Source organism: Onychostoma macrolepis, chromosome 14 (assembly GCF_012432095.1).
Source record: "Onychostoma macrolepis isolate SWU-2019 chromosome 14, ASM1243209v1, whole genome shotgun sequence".
Taxonomy (NCBI): domain Eukaryota; kingdom Metazoa; phylum Chordata; class Actinopteri; order Cypriniformes; family Cyprinidae; genus Onychostoma; species Onychostoma macrolepis.
This window is the reverse complement of record NC_081168.1, coordinates 7,383,163-7,402,053: the sequence shown is the minus strand read 5'-3', so window position 1 is coordinate 7,402,053 and position 18,891 is coordinate 7,383,163. Positions and strand designations below refer to the sequence as shown.

The window sequence follows — 18,891 nt, the reverse complement described above, 5'->3', positions numbered from 1 at the left end:
AAGTGCTGACTTATTGTTTGAAATGCATCATGCACATGTAAGCAAATATGTGAATCAGATTGCATTAAGAATACAATTTTGTTTTCATATAAACAGCACTTTCAGAATCTGAAATTGGATTGGATTAATTTGAATTAAAGAAAATTAGTGCATGTAATAAAATATCATACCTAAAGGCCCTAAGTGACATTTTGGCTTCACTTTTCTACAGTGGAAGGAAGTAGAGATGCGTCATCCAACGTCGGTCCTGGAGTGCCGATGTCCTGCAGAGTTTAGCTCCAACCCTAAAAATAAACCTCACCTGCCTGTAGCCCTAGTAATTCTGAAGACCTTGATTAGCTTGTTCAGGTGTGTTTGATTAGGGTTGGAGCTAAACTCTACAGGACAGCGACACTCCAGGACCGACGTTGCCTACCCCTGTACTAGCGTAATGATGTAACTTGCAAAAAGTCACTGAAAAATCCCCACAGCACAAGCACAGTGATACAAAATTATTGTTGGACTGTTATATCAACATGCACACTGTGGATTACGTATTGTTGGGCCTGAAATCACTGAGCAAATATTACATGACTGAATCATGACGCTTAACCAGGATCAAACATCATTATGACCTTGGAAAGTTCAGGTAATTACTTGTTTAAAAATAATTCAATGGCAGTAAAATGATGGTTAATTGAATAAAATATCCAATTGACAAACATATACATACTGTCTTCTTGACCTGTTTTATCTTTGATGAATCTTAGTGATATTTTTTCCCTAAACTATAAATTTTTCATAGTTAATAACAGCACAGCTTAAGTTCACAGATAACTATCATTCTTAAAACCTTTCTGCCCCATCTCCCTACACAAAATACATATTGACACTTCTGTGACGTCATATGACTCTCTGAGTTAATCAGTGAGCCTTTTTAGACAGTTGATTGTGCAGTTTTGTTCAGTAGATACAGCATTAATGTTAAGGGGAAAATTGCGTCAAGGACTTTGATTTTGCCAATTAATAATTTCACTTCAAATCACCATTGTGATTTAGTTAAGAACTGTTTACAGGGACTTTTGATAGATTAAAGGCAAAATTAGTGTTTCATTGCATTTGGAGATCTCTTTTTCCTCTTTCATATGCTTAAAGTATTACATATATATTATTACAGATATTTCAGGGAAAAAAAAAAAATTGTTAGTAGTGGATTTTATGGCCTACCATCTTTCTTGAAGCTTGTTCAAGCTTGCAGAATTTGAGTAGGCCTACTATGTATTATAATGTATTTTGCCTGAAAACATATATGCTTTCACCTATATGCCTCATTCCACCTTCTCTAAACATGCCTCTGATAACCACCCATGTCCCAGATTTTAGCATTACTTGCAATTTACTCAGTAATTATCATCCATATTAACCTATATTACACAAAATCGTATTGTATATGGCAAGGAAGGATCCGCAGGAGCAACCAGTGGTTAAGTGCTCTGCTCAGGGCCATAATTAATAAAGCAGGACTGTGACCTCAGTAATGGCCCAGTTTCTGTAACTAAGGATTAGTCCATCAGCCTTCATAACACGTTTTGTTTATATCATTAGTTGACATGCAAAAATCAACAAATGTATTCTGACTTCTGGCCTAGTAACTAAAAAAAAATAAAAAATTCCTTACTGCAAGGTTGGCACAGAAAATTGACTAAGCTAAAGAAACCTTGGGGCAGTTTCCCACAGGACCACTGTGCTGAAGAGGATTAGGCAAATTGAGCTTTTGTAATAAAACAAGCATTAAGTAGATCTTGCAATACACACAGGTGATCATTTCAGCCTTTGATATTGGTATTCAATATAAATAAGATTATGGACATTAACAAAGGTTCCTGGGTCAGTATGTCACTATTCAGTGCATAAGTTAATATTCATATCCCCTTCTATAGCATTTACTGTGAGTCCTGATACCAGATAATGCTTTCTTAGCATAAAAATAAAGTTTTTGTCATCTTACCTTCACCAGATTCTCCTTAGGAAATGCAGTGATGTCATAAATGATCATTTTCCCATGCTGATGTTCAGTATAACAGATCAGACTTGTCTAGATATTCAACTTGAACAGAGTCAGCACAGTATCATTCAAGTCTAGACTTATTAGTCTTCTGGTAACCACTGTGAAGTTCAGTGGAGCACAGGATCATTACAGGCTGAACATTTTAAAGATGGTTCTTTTTGTCCTTTAATGGAGGATGGTTAACAGGTAACTAAACTCTAAGGACTGCACCGTTGGTGTGTCATCAAAACAAAAGGAAGCACAAATTAAGTGACGCTCATTGCATGAATATTATTTGTTCTCATAGATAAAGAGGGAGAGAGGGCAGTTCATCTTTGTAACAGCTGCATGCATTTTGCAACAATGACACTGCATGAAACTAAAATGGATTGCACAGCGGTTTTCTGATTTGCATCCTTACATTCTTATCTGCAGGCAGCCATCAGTTTGGACTGTCCTCATTTCTTCCCACTAATAATTGACTTGAACATTTCCTGGTGACAGCTCTGTTAAATGGTGCGGAGTGTCCCTATGACAAACAGTTTCAGCACTGCTGTATAGCGCTGTTGAAATCAGAGCCAATATTTTAACTGTGGTCTTGTGCGTGACATTGACAATATAGTATCAGCGGGGTCGGCCTGTCCTGAGAGACAGAGGAAAACATATTTTAGAAAAACCCTCACTCATTTTGGGAAAAATTGGTTGTATGACCTGAAATGAATATGCAGTTGAAAAAAAAATGATCAGTTCAACCGGTTTCTTCCCATTTCTCAAGGAATCTTGTCTTCTTTTGTTTTCTCTACTGTGTAGGACTACATTGGCAGATGAATGCAGCCTCTCTTTGGACTTGATTTTATGCTCTGGGTTTTAGACCAACAGTGAGAGAAGTTCACCAGTGCCCATTCAGTAGTTTTTTTTATGCAATATAAAGGCTGTTAATGTGAAATGGACCTATAGGTTCTGTTCTAATGATACACATCTTATGATGTTTCGAAAGTTCTTTTAGCAAGTAATTGCATCAGGTTTTTAATGTAATTTAATTTGATTCATGTCAGGTCTGTGTTTACCAGATGACTGTGCCAGCACTGGCAAATGTGTTATACCACATTCCCTGAATTTCTGTAAAGCAGTCTGTTCTGCTGTTTCCCTGGATAGTGTATGAATGTTTGCAATGGTGGCTCTTACTTACCCATCCATTTAGGGTGGCATTTGCTTTCACTGTATTGTTCAGATAGATAAAGTGCACAGAATGGACACAGCCTTACAACTGATGATGAACTGATGAAGAAAACAAAACAGCCCGGCACATAGAGCAGAGCAATTGAAGAATGAGTTTCATTGCCCCATAAAGTTTCAGAAACTTTCACCATTTCTAAATAGAAGGTAGAGTGAGTAAATAACATAAAAGATGGAATTACATTTTTTTAAATAAACATAGTTTCATGTTACAATCCGAATTACGGAAATGTTGGGACGTTTTTTAAATTTGAATAAAATGAAAACTAAAAGACTTTCAAATCACATGAGCCAATATTTTATTCACAGTAGAACATAGAGAACATAAAAACAAATGTTTAAACTGAGAAATTTTACACTTTTATCCACTAAATGAGCTCATTTCAAATTTGATGCCTGCTAAGAAATTTTGAAAAGATTCAGCTGGGAGAATATCTAGCAACTAATTAAGTTAATTGACATCAGGTCTGTAACATGATTAGCTATGAAAGGGATGTCTTAGAGAGGCAGAGTCTCTCAGAAGTAAAGATGGGCAGAGGCTCTCCAATCTGTGAAAGAGTGCGTAAAAAGATGGTGGAATACTTTAAAAACAACGTTCCTCAACATCAAATTGAAAAGGCTTTGCAAATCTCATCATCTACAGTGCATAGCATCATCAAAAGATTCAGAGAAACTTCGGGCCCTCAGACGACACTGCATCACTCATCAGCATGATTCTGTCATTGACATTGCTAAATGGGCCCAGGAATACTTCCAGAAACCACTGTCTGTAAACACAATCCGCCGTGCCATCTGCAGATGCCAACTAAAGAAGCCATGTGGTCCAGAAGCGACGTCGCGTCCTGTGGGCCAAGGCTCATTTAAAATGGACTGTTTCAAAGTGGAAAAGTGTTCTATGGTCTTCTGTGCTGTGGGGGAAGTCTTCTGTAACTGGACTTTTGACCCTGTTATTAAAATTCAGCCCTGAGTGACAATCACATTGGTCTCTCAGATTTGTTATCACTATACTGTAGTTCTGGAGAGGCCAATTGACCCAGTATCCCTGCGCTCATGGGCTTATAAATAAGGGAAATAATCATCCATTAAAGCTCTTTAACTTTGACAGACCTCTTTGTCCAGTCATGTCCATGCTTTTAGCAACTCTTCCGCACTGCACTGGGCAAACAGATCTGTCTGTCTCAATGTTTGTCAATGTCAATTGCTTAACCATTTATCAGTGGTCAATAAGTGCACTGGCAGCTGGGACTTACTCGGCCATGAGTTTTAAAAAAAGCATGTTCAGAATAAATCAGGCAGCATTATTAAAATTTATTTATTTTTTTTTAATAAGAGAGACCTGGTTGAATAGGAAAATTAGCATTGCCTCCCTCTGTGTGAAGTGTCTCTCCTCCTCTTTGGCGAGACCAACCCTCTTCATGGGGGGCAGGGCAAGTTCAGGCAAACCAGAACAGAGTAAAGTAGGCAGTAAAACTAGTGTGGTTGTGGGCTGACATGTCATTTGAGCTTGAGAAAGTAAGGGGCAAACTTGGGAAGGACAGACTTGGATCTCTCTGAGCCCGTGAGCTTTTTAAAGAAATCAGTGGAGATCCCTGAGAGGCGTGTGTGTGGGGGCGTGTGTGTGTGTGTTTGCATGAAACCGTAAGACATTACTTACATAAGGCGATTCTACAGCTGCCTAAAACTCATCAGGTGGTAAGTTTTAGTTTTTGTGTTTATGCAAATACATAAGAGTAGATAATTTCTATTTGATCACATGCATTTACACACACTCAAATACTTTTAGCAGATCCATTGAAAACATGTAATTTTAAAGCAGACTAATCTATAAATGTTAATCTATGACCAGTGCATATGCAAAGTCTGTCTGTATTCCTTACTGTAGTATTAATGAAATCCACTCACTCATTACAGTAAGAAAGAATACAATCTGGCCCAGCTATAAAATATGCTGTGCTGTAACTGAGCTTCAGAGTTGCTTGTCAAGTTAAGCATAATGAGCCCTCACAGCTACAGCCTCATACATGTCAATCTGCTCTGACTGTGTGATTTCTTAACACCTTTCACAGGTTGTAGACAGACACAGTGTAATGCTAATGCTCAGCAATTTGTTCACACACACCACAATGTGCCAAATCATTTGTTTTATGTGTAAAAGAAGTTCTTTAGAAAGTAACTTGGGTCTGCAACTTCATTTACATGCAAAATGAGACTGGAAAATGAATCTCTAAAACTGTTCTGTATAGCCTACTGTTTGTTTGTGTAAAATATGTATTCTACTGTTCAAAAGTTTGGGGTTAAGATTTTTATAATGTTTTTGAAAGAGGTTTCCTATGATCACTAAGGCTGCATTTCGATAAAAAATACAGTGAAACAGAAATATTGTGAAATATTATTACAGTTTAAAATACCTTTTCCTATAAATAATTTAATTTTAATGTAATTTATTCCTGTGATGGAAAAACTGAATTTTCAGCATCATTCTCCAGCCTTCAGTGTCACATGATCCTTATATTAAATTATATTCATAAGCTGATTTACTGCTCAATCATTAATAATGTTTATTAAAATTATAAATGTTAAAAATAATTTTTGCTGCCTTATATTTGTGTGATCATTTATATTTAATTTTGTGATAATTTTGTGAAAATATTAATTATAATTTGTGATAATATTAATAATATTTTATTTGATGAGTAGCATAGCATTTATTTGAAATCTAAATATTTTGTAACATTATATTTTTTTTACTGTCACTTTTTCAACTTCATGTGTCCTTGCTGAAAAACAAGTTAAAAGTCTTATTGAAGTCTCATAAATTCTTTTACAAAGTAACTTAACAGATTGACGCACCAAAACAAAAGAATCAAGTAGTGGAGGAGCGCGGTGCAAACGACCTTGTTGAAAAGTCTTATTGAACCCACACATTTGAATAGTAGCGTATAATATATATATATATATATATATATATATATATATATATATATGATTATATTATTTAGATATATTTAAAGAGATTGTGCTATGATATCTAATGATGACAGCACAGCTAAAAGGGTTTTAATTACCTCTGTAGGTTATGTAACAAATTTTCATTGAGTGAAGAGGGAAGACGATTGTCCTCAGTTTATATAAGTCTAAAAATCTACCTTATATAAACTCATAATACTTTATATATTTATAAATAACTTTTGCCATCAATTAACTTGTAAGATGCCAACGGCTTACAACTAACTTTACTCTTTAATTGCACAGAAGCGCACTAGCCAATAAGCGATGTGCCAAATACCTATGCCTGTCAAAATGAAAGCAGTTTATCCCACTATTATGCAATAATGCCTAAGGCTTTTGCATTATTGTACATTGGGTAATGCTAAAACCTGCTTAAACTGCAGACATGTGCATGTGAGAACAAAGGCAAAAAGTGTTATTGAATAATACAGTGTTCTTTTACATGCCTTCGCTCTACTTTGGTTCGTAATACTAATGATCTTGCAGTTTCCAATCATTACATTGTGCATTTATTTTGCGCAATTATAGCCAAAAACTACAAAAACATTCACCACACAGATTGGGTCCTGAGTATGCAAAACATAAAAAGGAAAATAAATTTAATCCTTTCACTTGAAAAGAAAGAAAGTTTGTATACTTGATTTATTTATTTGACCAAAAAACATCCTGACAGTTTGTGCTAACAGGAAGAATGCTGGAACATTGCCTCACATTTGGTCGCTCCCTTGTGAGGAGGAAGAATGTGGACCAGGACTGTCTGGAAGAGTCCAAGCTGTGCCGCTGCCTCTCCACTGTTGATCTGATTGCCCTCGGGGTGGGAAGTACACTTGGGGCCGGTGTCTATGTGCTCGCTGGGGAGGTGGCCAAAGGCAGTTCTGGCCCCAGCATTGTGGTGTCCTTCCTCATCGCTGCACTGGCATCTGTGATGGCCGGCCTGTGTTATGCCGAGTTTGGTGCGCGGGTACCCAAGACGGGCTCGGCCTATCTGTACAGCTATGTGACCGTGGGGGAGCTCTGGGCCTTCATCACAGGATGGAACCTCATTCTGTCATACGTCATAGGTAATTATGATTTAGCAATATGCTAAATCAGTTATATAGAGCATTAAAAGATAATTTTCCAACTTAAACTGATATTTTGTTGAAACAGGGACGTCTAGTGTGGCGCGTGCCTGGAGTGGGACGTTTGATGAGCTTATAGGGGGCCACATTGAAAAGTTCTGCAAAATGTACTTCAAAATGAGTTTGCCTGGCCTGGCAGAGTACCCTGATTTCTTTGCTGTCTGCCTGATCTTACTACTGTCAGGTAAAAAAATCATTAACTTTATTCATCCTTAAAAAAACAACTTTAAATCACTCCTTGTTCTAGCTTGTACTATTCTGAACAGTGTTGCAAACTATGTATTGCCACACTCTCGGAAAAAAGGTACAAAAGTGTCACTGGGATGGTACCCTTTCAAAAGGTACGCCCTTTTACCTCATTTACCCTTAAAGGGTGCATTTTAGTAACTTAAATATACATATTTGTACTTTCAGTGTACATATTAGTACCCATATGTTACATACTAGTAGCTGTTGAAAGGGTACTGCCCGGTGATAGCTTTTGTACCTTTTTTCTGAGAGTGTAGTACTTGTGTTACTGCCGCTTTAAGATGAACTGCTTGTTGTATTCCTCATTTGTAAGTTGCTTTAGATAAGTGCTTTTGCTAAAAGAATAATTGCAAATGTCTTTTATCATTCAAGTTTAGCACAATTAGAAAAATCTAAAATCTCCCGAACGCATACTTGCAACTAAATTATTACATGAATTATTTCCTAAACTGAACTTGAAATGTCTGTCGCTGTAATTTTCCCCCAGGTCTTCTCTCCTTTGGGGTGAAAGAATCAGCTTGGGTCAACAAAATCTTCACAGCTGTAAATGTGCTTGTGCTGTTGTTTGTTATCATCTCTGGATTCGTCAAAGGAGACTCACTCAATTGGAATATATCGGAGGAATCTCTCGTAAACGTTACCATTGTCAAAAGGTGAAGAGTAACTTTATAGTCACTTTCCTTTTATATGTTAATGAATTAAGCGTAATGTGTGAATTTTTGATGATCATAATCATTCAAATGTTAAAATACGCTTACAGGAATCTCTCACACACTGCTAATGTCACTAGTGATTACGGGGCAGGGGGATTTTTGCCTTATGGCTTTGGTGGGACACTGGCAGGTGCCGCCACCTGCTTTTATGCCTTTGTGGGATTTGATTGCATTGCAACCACAGGTATTCAATCACTTATTCTGTTTTCACCTAAACAGTTTTGGTTCTTCAGTCTGATCTTGTGCTCAAAGATGTCTGCTATTTGTTATTGTGACCAGGTGAGGAGGTGAAGAATCCCCAGAGGGCCATTCCCATTGGGATAGTTGTTTCCCTGCTGGTCTGCTTTCTCGCCTACTTTGGTGTGTCAGCTGCCCTCACCCTCATGATGCCCTACTACCTGCTGGATGAGAAGAGTCCCCTGCCTTTGGCTTTTGAATATGTGGGCTGGGGGCCTGCGAAATATGTTGTAGCGGCAGGATCACTCTGTGCTTTATCGACCAGGTAAACATCTTTCTTTGCTCCCATAATACTGTTCTGCTGGCCAAGGCTTCTTACAAGATTGTATATTGAGGCAGCATGCTGATATCAAACACTGTGAATAGTTACATAAAAATGCTTTTATTCATTTTGTCATTTGTTTGAGATTCAGTTAAACATTTCTTTCCTAATTATTTGTATGAAGTTCTTAGTTGGGTATGTGGTGGATTGATTCCTATGCTTTGCATCTCTAATGACTTTTTGGTGGCGATTTGTTTGAAAGAGATCCATATAAATAATTATACATAGCATTTAATTAATCAGATTATTATTATAAACTTTAATATGATTAAGGTTTATTGCTCTCTTTCAGAACAAAATGTTCATGTGGAATGTGGTTTTGTTTTTTCCTGGTGACGTAAATTAGTAAGGACTATTATTTGGCAATTAGCAACGCTCCTTAAAACAGCATGGATTACAACCCACTAATTTTAACAGTATGTTTATTGTATGATTATTGGATTTGCTTGAATATTAGTCTTAATTCTCAATATTGACATTGACATTAAGTCTGTTCAAAAACATCAAGGTGTGTACTTGGTAAAGTATACAAGTTGTTATCCTTTTGCTATAAAAGTTTTATGCCTAAGACCAATAATTTTGATTGTAGTTTACAAATTTACTAAAACATTTTATAGGATACTATTAGCCTAGGCCCTTGTGCAATACTCCCAGGAAAAAATGAAGATGATTTAACTGTACGTCTGGTCATTTGCCTCATTTGCTAAGTGCTGTATAAAGATGTGCTGTCAAATTTGATATTTCCTAAAGTCAACATGAAACAGCCATTTGGCAACCCATATTACTTCTGTGAGGAGTTATTTTTAGCATCAAACAGAATATTCAGAAAGAACATAAGCAAACTTAATTCTGTCCATTGGGAATTGATGTTGTGAAAAATGCTTTCTGTATATCCTGTGATTGGAGTGGTGTTAAAAATAAGTCAAAAGTCAGCCTTTTTTCCCCATTTTGATTTCATGTTGACTTTAAAATCAAAATCATTGTTTGCAGAGGCCTGTAGAAGTACCCAGCAGCAGAAGTGTTTGGGATCAGGTTTGCAGCATGTAATTAATTGACCCCTTGCTTCTGCTGATGTCTTTGCCTCACATGCAGTCTGCTGGGCTCCATTTTCCCAATGCCGCGTGTAATCTATGCTATGGCACAGGATGGGGTGCTTTTCAAAGCGTTAGCCCAAATCAATCCTAAGACGAAGACACCTCTTATTGCTACAATGTCTTCAGGTGTAGTTGCAGGTGAGAGATGGAGGCACGATTGCTATGCAAACCGCCAATGTGATCCACCAGGCAAATGTGAAAAAGAGCGGAAACGTACAAATAAAGAATTATTCTATAGAGACATACATCAATTTAAACTTGAAATATCAGGACTTTTAAAAACGGTACCTTCCAAGCCTGGATGAATCAAGGAAATTAATAAAATCCTAAAAAGTCATGGAATATCAATTTGTCTATGTATACTCATTTATTTAAAAAACAAATCTTCCAATAATTACAAATGACTGAAAGAACACAATTGGCTGCACTTGGTCAGTTTTTGCTCCTTCACACTTTCCGGTGTTGGTTAATTTGTTCTTTTCCTTCCAGAGTTGCAGGTGTCTGAACCATGACTACTTTTTTGTCTTTAGCCTGTTGGGTTCTATGTTCCCTCTTCCCCGCATTCTGTTTGCCATGGCACGAGATGGCGTGCTATTCAGATTTCTTTCCAAAGTGAGTAAGCGTCAGTCGCCAGTGGCTGCTACTATGGCAGCGGGCACTACCGCGGGTAAGCTAAGACCGAGGTAGGCCTTGCATGGCCTACTGTCCTGTTTGTGTCAGCCTGGTGGAGGTGCAGTGTGCCTGTTTAATTACAGTACCGTGTTAATGGATGCATGCTGTCACTGTGGTGGTGGTGCTAAAATCGCTGGGATTTTACAATACGTGATAAAAAAAACTCTGTGGAAGCTATTTATTGCATGCAAAGAGATATGTAGAGTGCTTGATGGTGAAGTTGGCTCTTTTTTGAAATTTTTGTAATCATTCAATTTTTTTATATTATTGAAAGAAACCTCTTATGATTTAGGCTGCATTTATTTGATAAAAAATATAGTAAAAACAATAATATTAGAAAATATTATTACAATTTAAAGTAACTGTTTTCATTTTCATTTTATGAAATATGGATGATATTTGTGATCGTGACTACCATTCAAAGGTTTGGGGAAAGATTAAAAAAGGATGCATTAAATTGATAAAAAAGTGACTGTAAAGACATTTAAAGACATAAAGACATTGCAAAGATTTCTGTTTCAAACTTATGCTTTTATTTCTGTTCACCAAAGAATCCTGAAAATAAATGTACCATGGTTTCCACAAAAATATTAAGCAGCAAAAACAGTTTTCAACATTGACAATAATAACCACTATTAATAAATAAATCAGCATATTATAATGATTTGGATCATGTGACACTGAAGACTGGAGTAATGAAAATTCAGCTTTGTATCAGAGGAAGAAATGACATTTTAAAATATTAAAATAGAAAACAGTTATTTTAAATGTTGCAAAATATTACTGTTTACTATATTTTTGATCAAATAAATGCAGCCTTGGTGAGCATATTAGATCCTGCTTTAAAACAAAACAGTGTAGTTATCCCAAACTTTTGATAGTGTACATCTGAACTCATGTGTCAGGTGCAGATGTGTAATGTACTGCTGACAGCTGCAGGGAGAGATTCTCAGTACTTCCTTACAGTGTGATAATACAGCACTTTGATGCTAGCAGGGGTCACTCAGTGGACGCTTATGGATTCTGTGGACTTCTAAAGAATGAGAAAGCAGAGGGGAAGCTTAGTGAAGAGATGAGGACGCAGGGCAGATAATGGTTTTTAGAGCCCCCTGCACATCGCACATGTTAAGTCTATACTGTAGCACTGGATGTTTGTTAGTGTACACGGCCTTCTTACTGTGAGGGAAGTCTAAACAGCTGTATATGAAGTCATAGGGCACATCTGGTGTGGATTTCATTAGAAGATACCAATGCTATTGCATTCTGAGTTTAAAGTCAGACATCCACTAATAAAGAAATCTGTACTGATTATTGACAAAGACTGTGATTTATTTATTAGTCCCACAGTATATATATACTGTAGTTTTCATTTACACTTGGATTATTTTGGAAATGTCATAGTTCACCAATCATGCTCTTCAAAAATGGTAAGATTTACTTAATTAAATGAACAAAAATTAAATAATAATCTGTGCATGCTCTGTTGGTGTATAATGGCCTTGAAATATTTTTGACAACCAAGCCACACTTAATATATCAATATAATATCAAACAAATTAGAATGTATTTGAATATAGCACACTAATATCGTATAACACACACAAAGAGAGATAAATACTGTTCACTTTCTGGTTGTCAACCTAGCAAGTAATTGCAAACATTGCTGTGAAAATGGACATTAATTATGAGAAAAGAGAGGTATTTAAATTGTTATGCCATTAAATTAATGCATTTTAAGTGTGAAATAAGTGTCTAAAAATGTTTGGGGCCACTGTATGTAAACTATTTAATTCATAGAGGTTCTTATAGTTTGTGATATAAGAATGTGTGTTTGTTAATGTATTTAATGCATTATTTTTTAACTTCATCTGATCAGCTTTTGTTTACTACCAACAGCTATTATGGCTTTCCTGTTTGACTTGAAAGCGCTGGTGGACATGATGTCTATTGGAACCTTGCTGGCATACTCTTTGGTGGCAGCTTGTGTTCTAATCCTCAGGTTAGTGTATATTCAGTGAATTCAAAAAACTTCAAGGTGACAGCATTACTCTTTGCAACTACAGCTGTTAATACAAGTGTGCTTAATGATGCAAACCTGTTGGTACAACCCCTACAGCGAGAATTATACACTGCCATCTAGTGATCATGTGTCATCTTCCAACTGTGGTATATACAGTAAATATATATTTAAATTAAATGACTTTGAACAGATTTTATGTAGGACATTTCTTGCGATAGTCTTTGTAGATGTCACATTTTATGATGCATTTATCATATTTAACAAAAAAGATTTACTATTGTTTTTGTTTCTAATTGCATGAAGTAGCTATTCAAACATAAAATTCATGTGTCAGGTATCAGCCGGATGCTGTGTTTGAGAGGTCTAGGATCAGTGAAGGCAAGGAAGAGGTTGGTGAGTCTGAACTGACAGAGTCTGAGTCTCATCTGAACATGCTGAAGGATGGAAGCATAACCCTGCACTCTCTGCTCAACCCTCCACTGCTGCCCACCGAACAGACCTCCACTGCCGTCAACATGTCTGTTGTGATCATGGGTTAGTACAGCAGCAGTTAGAGATTGATTTTACTTTAAGATAGTTGATGACAATTAGGTAGATTTCTGATCTGTGTTTGTTTTTTTTTCTGCAGTGTTTGTTGTGTGTGTCATTAGCACACTCAACACATACTACGGACAGGCCATTATTGCTATGGAGCCTTGGGCCCTGGGGGTCTTAGGCGCATCTTTGTTCATCTTCATCATGTGCATCCTTCTGGTTTGCAAACAACCTCAGACGAGGAAGAAAGTTTCATTTATGGTATGTAGATTTAAAATCTAACATACTTACTATAAAAGTTTAGGGTCACAAGCAGTCACAATTAAAATTGTGAAATATTATTACAACTTAAAATAACTGTTTTCTATTTGAATATATTTAAAAATGTAATTTATTCCTGTGATGGCAAAGCTGAATTCTCGGCATCACAAGTATTAGAAGATCTTTCAGAAATCATTGTAATATGCCGATTTGCTGCTCAAGAAACAATTCTTCTTATCAATTTTGAAAACAGTTGTGCTGCTTATTTTTTAGTTTTTTTTTTTGTAAACTGCGATACATTTTGTTCAAGAATCCTGGATGAATAGAAAGTTCAAAAGAACAGCATTTATTTGAAATATAAATCTTTTGTTGTAACATTATCAACATCAAAACTGTCACTTTTTATTAATTTAATTCATCCTGCTGAATAAAATATTAATTTCTTTTAAAAAAACTGACTGAGCCCAAATATTTAACTTTATAAGAATTAACACATTTTTCAATAAACAGAAATATTTTTTGTGTGTAAATATACATACCGTTCACGATACTTCACACAAAAATGATCACCAAACCTGTTTTTTTTCTTCTGTGGTAAACAAAAAGAGGATACTGCTCTTTTCCATACAATTCAGGTGCTGGTCATATAATTAGAATATCATCAAAAAGTTGATTTATTTCACTAATTCCATTCAAAAAGTGAAACTTGTATATTATATTCATTCATTACACACAGACTGATATATTTCAAATGTTTATTTCTTTTAATTTTGATGATTAGAGCTTACAGCTCATGAAAGTCAAAAATCAGTATCTCAAAATATTAGAATATTACTTAAGACCAATACAAAGAAAGGATTTTTAGAAATCTTGGCCAACTGAAAAGTATGAAAATGAAAAGTATGAGCATGTACAGCACTCAATACTTAGTTGGGGCTCCTTTTGCCTGAATTACTGCAGCAATGCGGCGTGGCATGGAGTCGATCAGTCTGTGGCACTGCTCAGGTGTTATGAGAGCCCAGGTTGCTCTGATAGTGGCCTTCAGCTCATCTGCATTGTTGGGTCTGGTGTCTGGTGTATTGTCTTCCTCTTGACAATACCCCATAGATTCTCAGGTCAGGCGAGTTTGCTGGCCAATCAAGCACAGTAACACTATGGTCATTGAACCAGCTTTTGGTACCTTTGGCAGTGTGGGCAGGTGCCAAGTCCTGCTGGAAAATGAAATCAGCATCTCCATAAAGCTTGTCAGCAGAATGAAGCATGAAGTGCTCTAAAATTTCCTGGTAGATGGCTGTTCTCTCCTTGTGAAGCTCTCACAAGTGTTTGAATCAGCTTTGCTTGACTGTATTCTCAAGCTTGCAGTCATCCCTGTTGCTTGTGCACCTTTTCCTACCCAAATTCTTTCTTCCAGTCAACTTTGCATTTAATATGCTTTGATACAGCACTCTGTAAACAGCCACAACTTTCAGTAATGACCCTTTGTGACTTACCCTCTTTGTGGAGGGTGTCAATGTTCGTCTTCTGGATCATTGCCAAGTCAGCAGTCTTCCCCATTATTGTGGTTTCAAAGAACAAGAGATATCCGGAATTTATACTGTAGGGATGATCATTTATTGAAACTCAAATGTAAATATTCTAATATTTTGAGATACTGATTTTTGACTTTCATGAGCTGTAAGCTCTAATCATCAAAATTAAAAGAAATAAACATTTGAAATATATCAGTCTGTGTGTAATGAATGAATATAATATACAAGTTTCACTTTTTGAATGGAATTAGTGAAATAAATAAACTTTTTGATGATATTCTAATTATATGACCAGCACCTGTATAAGTGAATGGTGTCCACTATGACTTCACAAGACTTACATACACTGTAAAAAAAAAAAAAAAAAGTTGAGCAAACTTAAAAGTTTAAGGCAACCAGCTTCAGCAGATTTTTGAGTTTTCTCAACTTGTTGTTTTAAGTTTATACAACAAAAAGTTGTATAATCTGCTGAAGCTGGTTGCCTTAAACTTTTAAGTTTGCTCAACTTTTTGTTTTTTTACAGTGTAGTACACAGGTTGTGAGGACTGCTGCTATAATCCTTTCACTTTTATCATAGTTAAAAGAGCAACAACAATCTGCCTAAAATCTAAAATGAAACGATGTGAAGGTGAGTAAATAATGACAGAACTTTCATTTTGGGGCGTACTTTCCTTTTAATAAACGTGCACCATGTTGAACCATTGCTGCTCTGTTTATCTTGATGTGTATTCTGCCCAGAAGAGCACTGGGTTTTAGGGTAATAGCCTGTATAAAATATCTGTTTGCCAAGCACTCTGTGTTCTTCGAAGGGCCGTACTGTGTGCTATCCTTGCTATCTAACATGAAAAACAATGTGATATGACCCGAGAGAGTCTCCATTCATCGTGTTTTTTCTGTTTTAGTCTGGGTCATTTCATTAGCGAGTGCTAAGCAGAGTGCAGTCAAGCACATTTTTGAAGCAGTGTGTATTTTTTGCTTCAGGTTCCTCTGTTGCCCTTTCTACCCATCTTGAGTATATTTGTCAACGTGTATCTCATGGTTCAGCTCAGCGGAGACACGTGGATCCGTTTCTCCATCTGGATGGCTATAGGTACGTGCTAACTTTGAGTAAATACACACAGGATGCAATGCTAAACCACATTCAAACAAATCTAAAGGTCTCATTGCTGTTTCAAGGCTGTTTGCTTGAAAACAGGCATAATTGGAAATAAACGTAAGAAAACCCTGCAGAAAAGATCAGCTTAGATGAGCATGAACTTCCATGGTGGTCCAGGCTGGTTTTCATAGGTTTATGCTGGTGGAAAATTGGAAAGGGTAGTTTATCCAGTGATGAAAATTTTGTCATTGTTTACTAGCCTCATTTTGATCTAAACCCAAAAGCTTGTTTTTTTTTCTTCAAGTATTGAACCAATGAGGTTTGTTCCAGCATGTGACTCACACACGTGACATGTACCCGTGTTTACAAAAATAATTAGATCCTAAATTAAATCTGTTCATCATATAAAGCAATTGTATCCTTAAGACTGAGATTAGATTCATGATACCTTTATAACTTTATAATTATTTAATTAATTTTAAAATGTGTGTGTGTGTGTGTGTATATATATATATATATATATAAACTGGCCCTTTAGTAATATATTTTTGGGTAAACTTTCCTTTGATCTTTTTTTTTTTTTTTTTGGTTGAACTGCATTTACACTTCCTAATGGATCCAAACGCAACATATACTGTTTATGAAGGCATGCAAATTTGACAGAAATCTTAACTTTGAAATCAATCCACAGGTTTCCTCATCTATTTTGGATATGGAATGTGGCATAGTGATGAACGTAAGAAGCATCTACAGAACTGTGGTGTTGCGGCGGAGAAAAAGACACTGACAGAAAACGACGGCACTGTGGAGTATGTGATGCACATAGAGAAGACTACCCCATGTTAAAGAACAGCAGATAAACTATAATAGTAACTAGCTGTTATCCACGGCATTCACCGACCAGCTGATAGACCTGCAATCTGTGTATTCAGCTCTGCCTTTACAGAACCTGCCATCATGAACAATCACTGTAACACCTCTCAGTGACGATGCTCTCATCTGTGATTTGATAGTAGGACGTTAGGGGTGTGCAATCTGACAATGATGGACAATGAAAATTCAATGCATTGATTATAGAATTGATTCTGTACCCAATATAAACTGATATTTGTGACTTTGGATATAAAACATACATAATTATGAATAGAAGCAAAATAACTGAACAGGAATAGTGACCAAATCTCTTTCTTTTTTAAAATCTTACATTTCATTAATTTCATTAGTAAATAATTACAATAGCATTGAATTGTTGTCAGAGCAAATATTTTCACCCCTGTAAGACATACCTCTGAGTATAAGCAATTTGCTTTTTAAATGTGTTTTAAAGAGAAAGGGAAAGCATTTTTTGTTTGTTTGTTTTTGCATGAAAGTATTAAGATTTCCACAGACAGTATCTTAAGATTACTTCCACTGTTAGTTTGTTAAAAATAAATAAATAAATAAAAAAAACTATAATATACTTGGTTCTAAAGACGCATGTGGTAAAGTGGCATTATTAAATAATGTGGAACACCAGAAAAAATATTGGTAAAGCCATGATTAATGGTGAATGTCCATCTTCACGGCATGTCTACATGCTTGACTGTCTTGTTAAAGTGTTTAATTCTAAGATTTAGAATTAATTCTTTTAACTTACTGTATGTGCCTGAGCTGTTTGGATAACACTATTTCATGTTTTCTCGTATTCTGATAAACACTACTTTTTATCTTAATCTATGTTACATGTAATTGTCGCTGAATGTTTGACAGGGATGTCTTACAATGTACAGTATTCATCTGTTGTTTAACAACCAGAAGGTCTGATGATGTTGAAGAGGAGCAAGTACGTATGTATGTTTTGTCTTGTAAAATTATCTTGTTTCACTTTATTTACTTTCTAGATTTTTTACTCTACAATGAACTAATCAGACATTTTCAGAAACGTTATGATGAATAATAAACAATCTACACTACATAGTTCACTGCGGTCATTCAATACATGATAATATGGTTAAAGTGGTCTAAAAAAATGGACAACCCGAGCATCTGAAAGTATTTCTTCTGCTAAACAGTGCACAAGACCGACTCCGCCTTAAATACTTAATTTTGAGTTGTAGATTGAAGTGTAAATGAGTCATTGAGAGGCTAAGATTGTGGAACAACCATTAATAACAATGTGTTAATGTCTCATTGAGTAATGCACATCAACTTCCATTTAAAGCCTTTGTATCATTGTATCTTATCACTATAATTGTTTTTTAGTAAAGTAATGTGTGGATTATGTCATTGTCAAAACATTGCAAAGTGGTTTCATACAAAATAAAATATTTCTCCCTTTTCAACAAAGCTTCCCACATTATTTTAAATAAATAGGCATTAAATCATTTTATTTAAATTTTAATGGATATTCTTTCTTGGTTGGTATAGGTCTGTTGAGCTGTTCATTAGTTTTTCATCTCATCTCATCTCATAGAACATACTATTTCATATGAGTTCAAGTAATGTTAAATTTCTATCAAAAGAAGCTATTTGATTTCAAATTACTGCAAAACTGCACAACTCAGCTGCCAACGGAAACAGATTTAAGCATTACACTTCAGTAAACAAAACACTGAACTACCCATTTTATAATAATAATAAAAGTTTTGATAAGGCGACCTCTACTCCTTACTCACCCCTGGGCCATCCAAGATGTAGGTGCTTTTCTTTATTCAGTAAAATGGTAAAGAAGAGCTGAACCATGGTACTTGGTGAGTCATAATATGCAAGTCAACGGGCACCGTCACTTTGAGA

The 18,891-nt window shown here is 35.8% G+C and overlaps 1 protein-coding gene across 3 annotated transcripts; it reads left to right on the top strand.

Moving 5' to 3' along the window:
* The first annotated feature begins 4,744 nt into the window (after nucleotides 1-4,744).
* On the top strand, nucleotides 4,745-18,071 carry slc7a2 (solute carrier family 7 member 2). Of its 3 annotated transcripts, none has more exons than XM_058797296.1 (12): nucleotides 4,745-4,954; nucleotides 6,958-7,332; nucleotides 7,421-7,576; nucleotides 8,129-8,294; nucleotides 8,402-8,538; nucleotides 8,634-8,856; nucleotides 10,538-10,674; nucleotides 12,576-12,678; nucleotides 13,034-13,233; nucleotides 13,328-13,494; nucleotides 16,005-16,113; nucleotides 16,811-18,071. In XM_058797296.1, exons 2-12 carry the CDS (start codon nucleotides 6,963-6,965, stop codon nucleotides 16,963-16,965), a joined length of 1,923 nt encoding a protein of 640 aa, XP_058653279.1. In that variant the 5' UTR covers nucleotides 4,745-4,954; nucleotides 6,958-6,962; the 3' UTR covers nucleotides 16,966-18,071. The 3 variants fall into 3 exon arrangements, with proteins under 3 accessions (XP_058653279.1, XP_058653278.1, XP_058653280.1); XM_058797295.1 differs by having other exon boundaries at nucleotides 6,945-7,332; XM_058797297.1 differs by lacking the exons at nucleotides 4,745-4,954; nucleotides 10,538-10,674 and adding an exon at nucleotides 10,006-10,145 and having other exon boundaries at nucleotides 6,945-7,332.
* Nucleotides 18,072-18,891: the final 820 nt, after the last annotated feature.

Bases quoted from the DNA above. Each gene is read 5' to 3' on its own strand.
- slc7a2 (XM_058797297.1), top strand. From the start codon at position 6,963: ATGCTGGAACATTGCCTCACATTTGGTCGCTCCCTTGTGAGGAGGAAG. The intron at 7,577-8,128 runs GTAAAAAAATCA...ATTTTCCCCCAG, and splicing joins CCTGATCTTACTACTGTCAG to GTCTTCTCTCCTTTGGGGTG. The intron at 8,539-8,633 runs GTATTCAATCAC...TATTGTGACCAG, and splicing joins TGATTGCATTGCAACCACAG to GTGAGGAGGTGAAGAATCCC.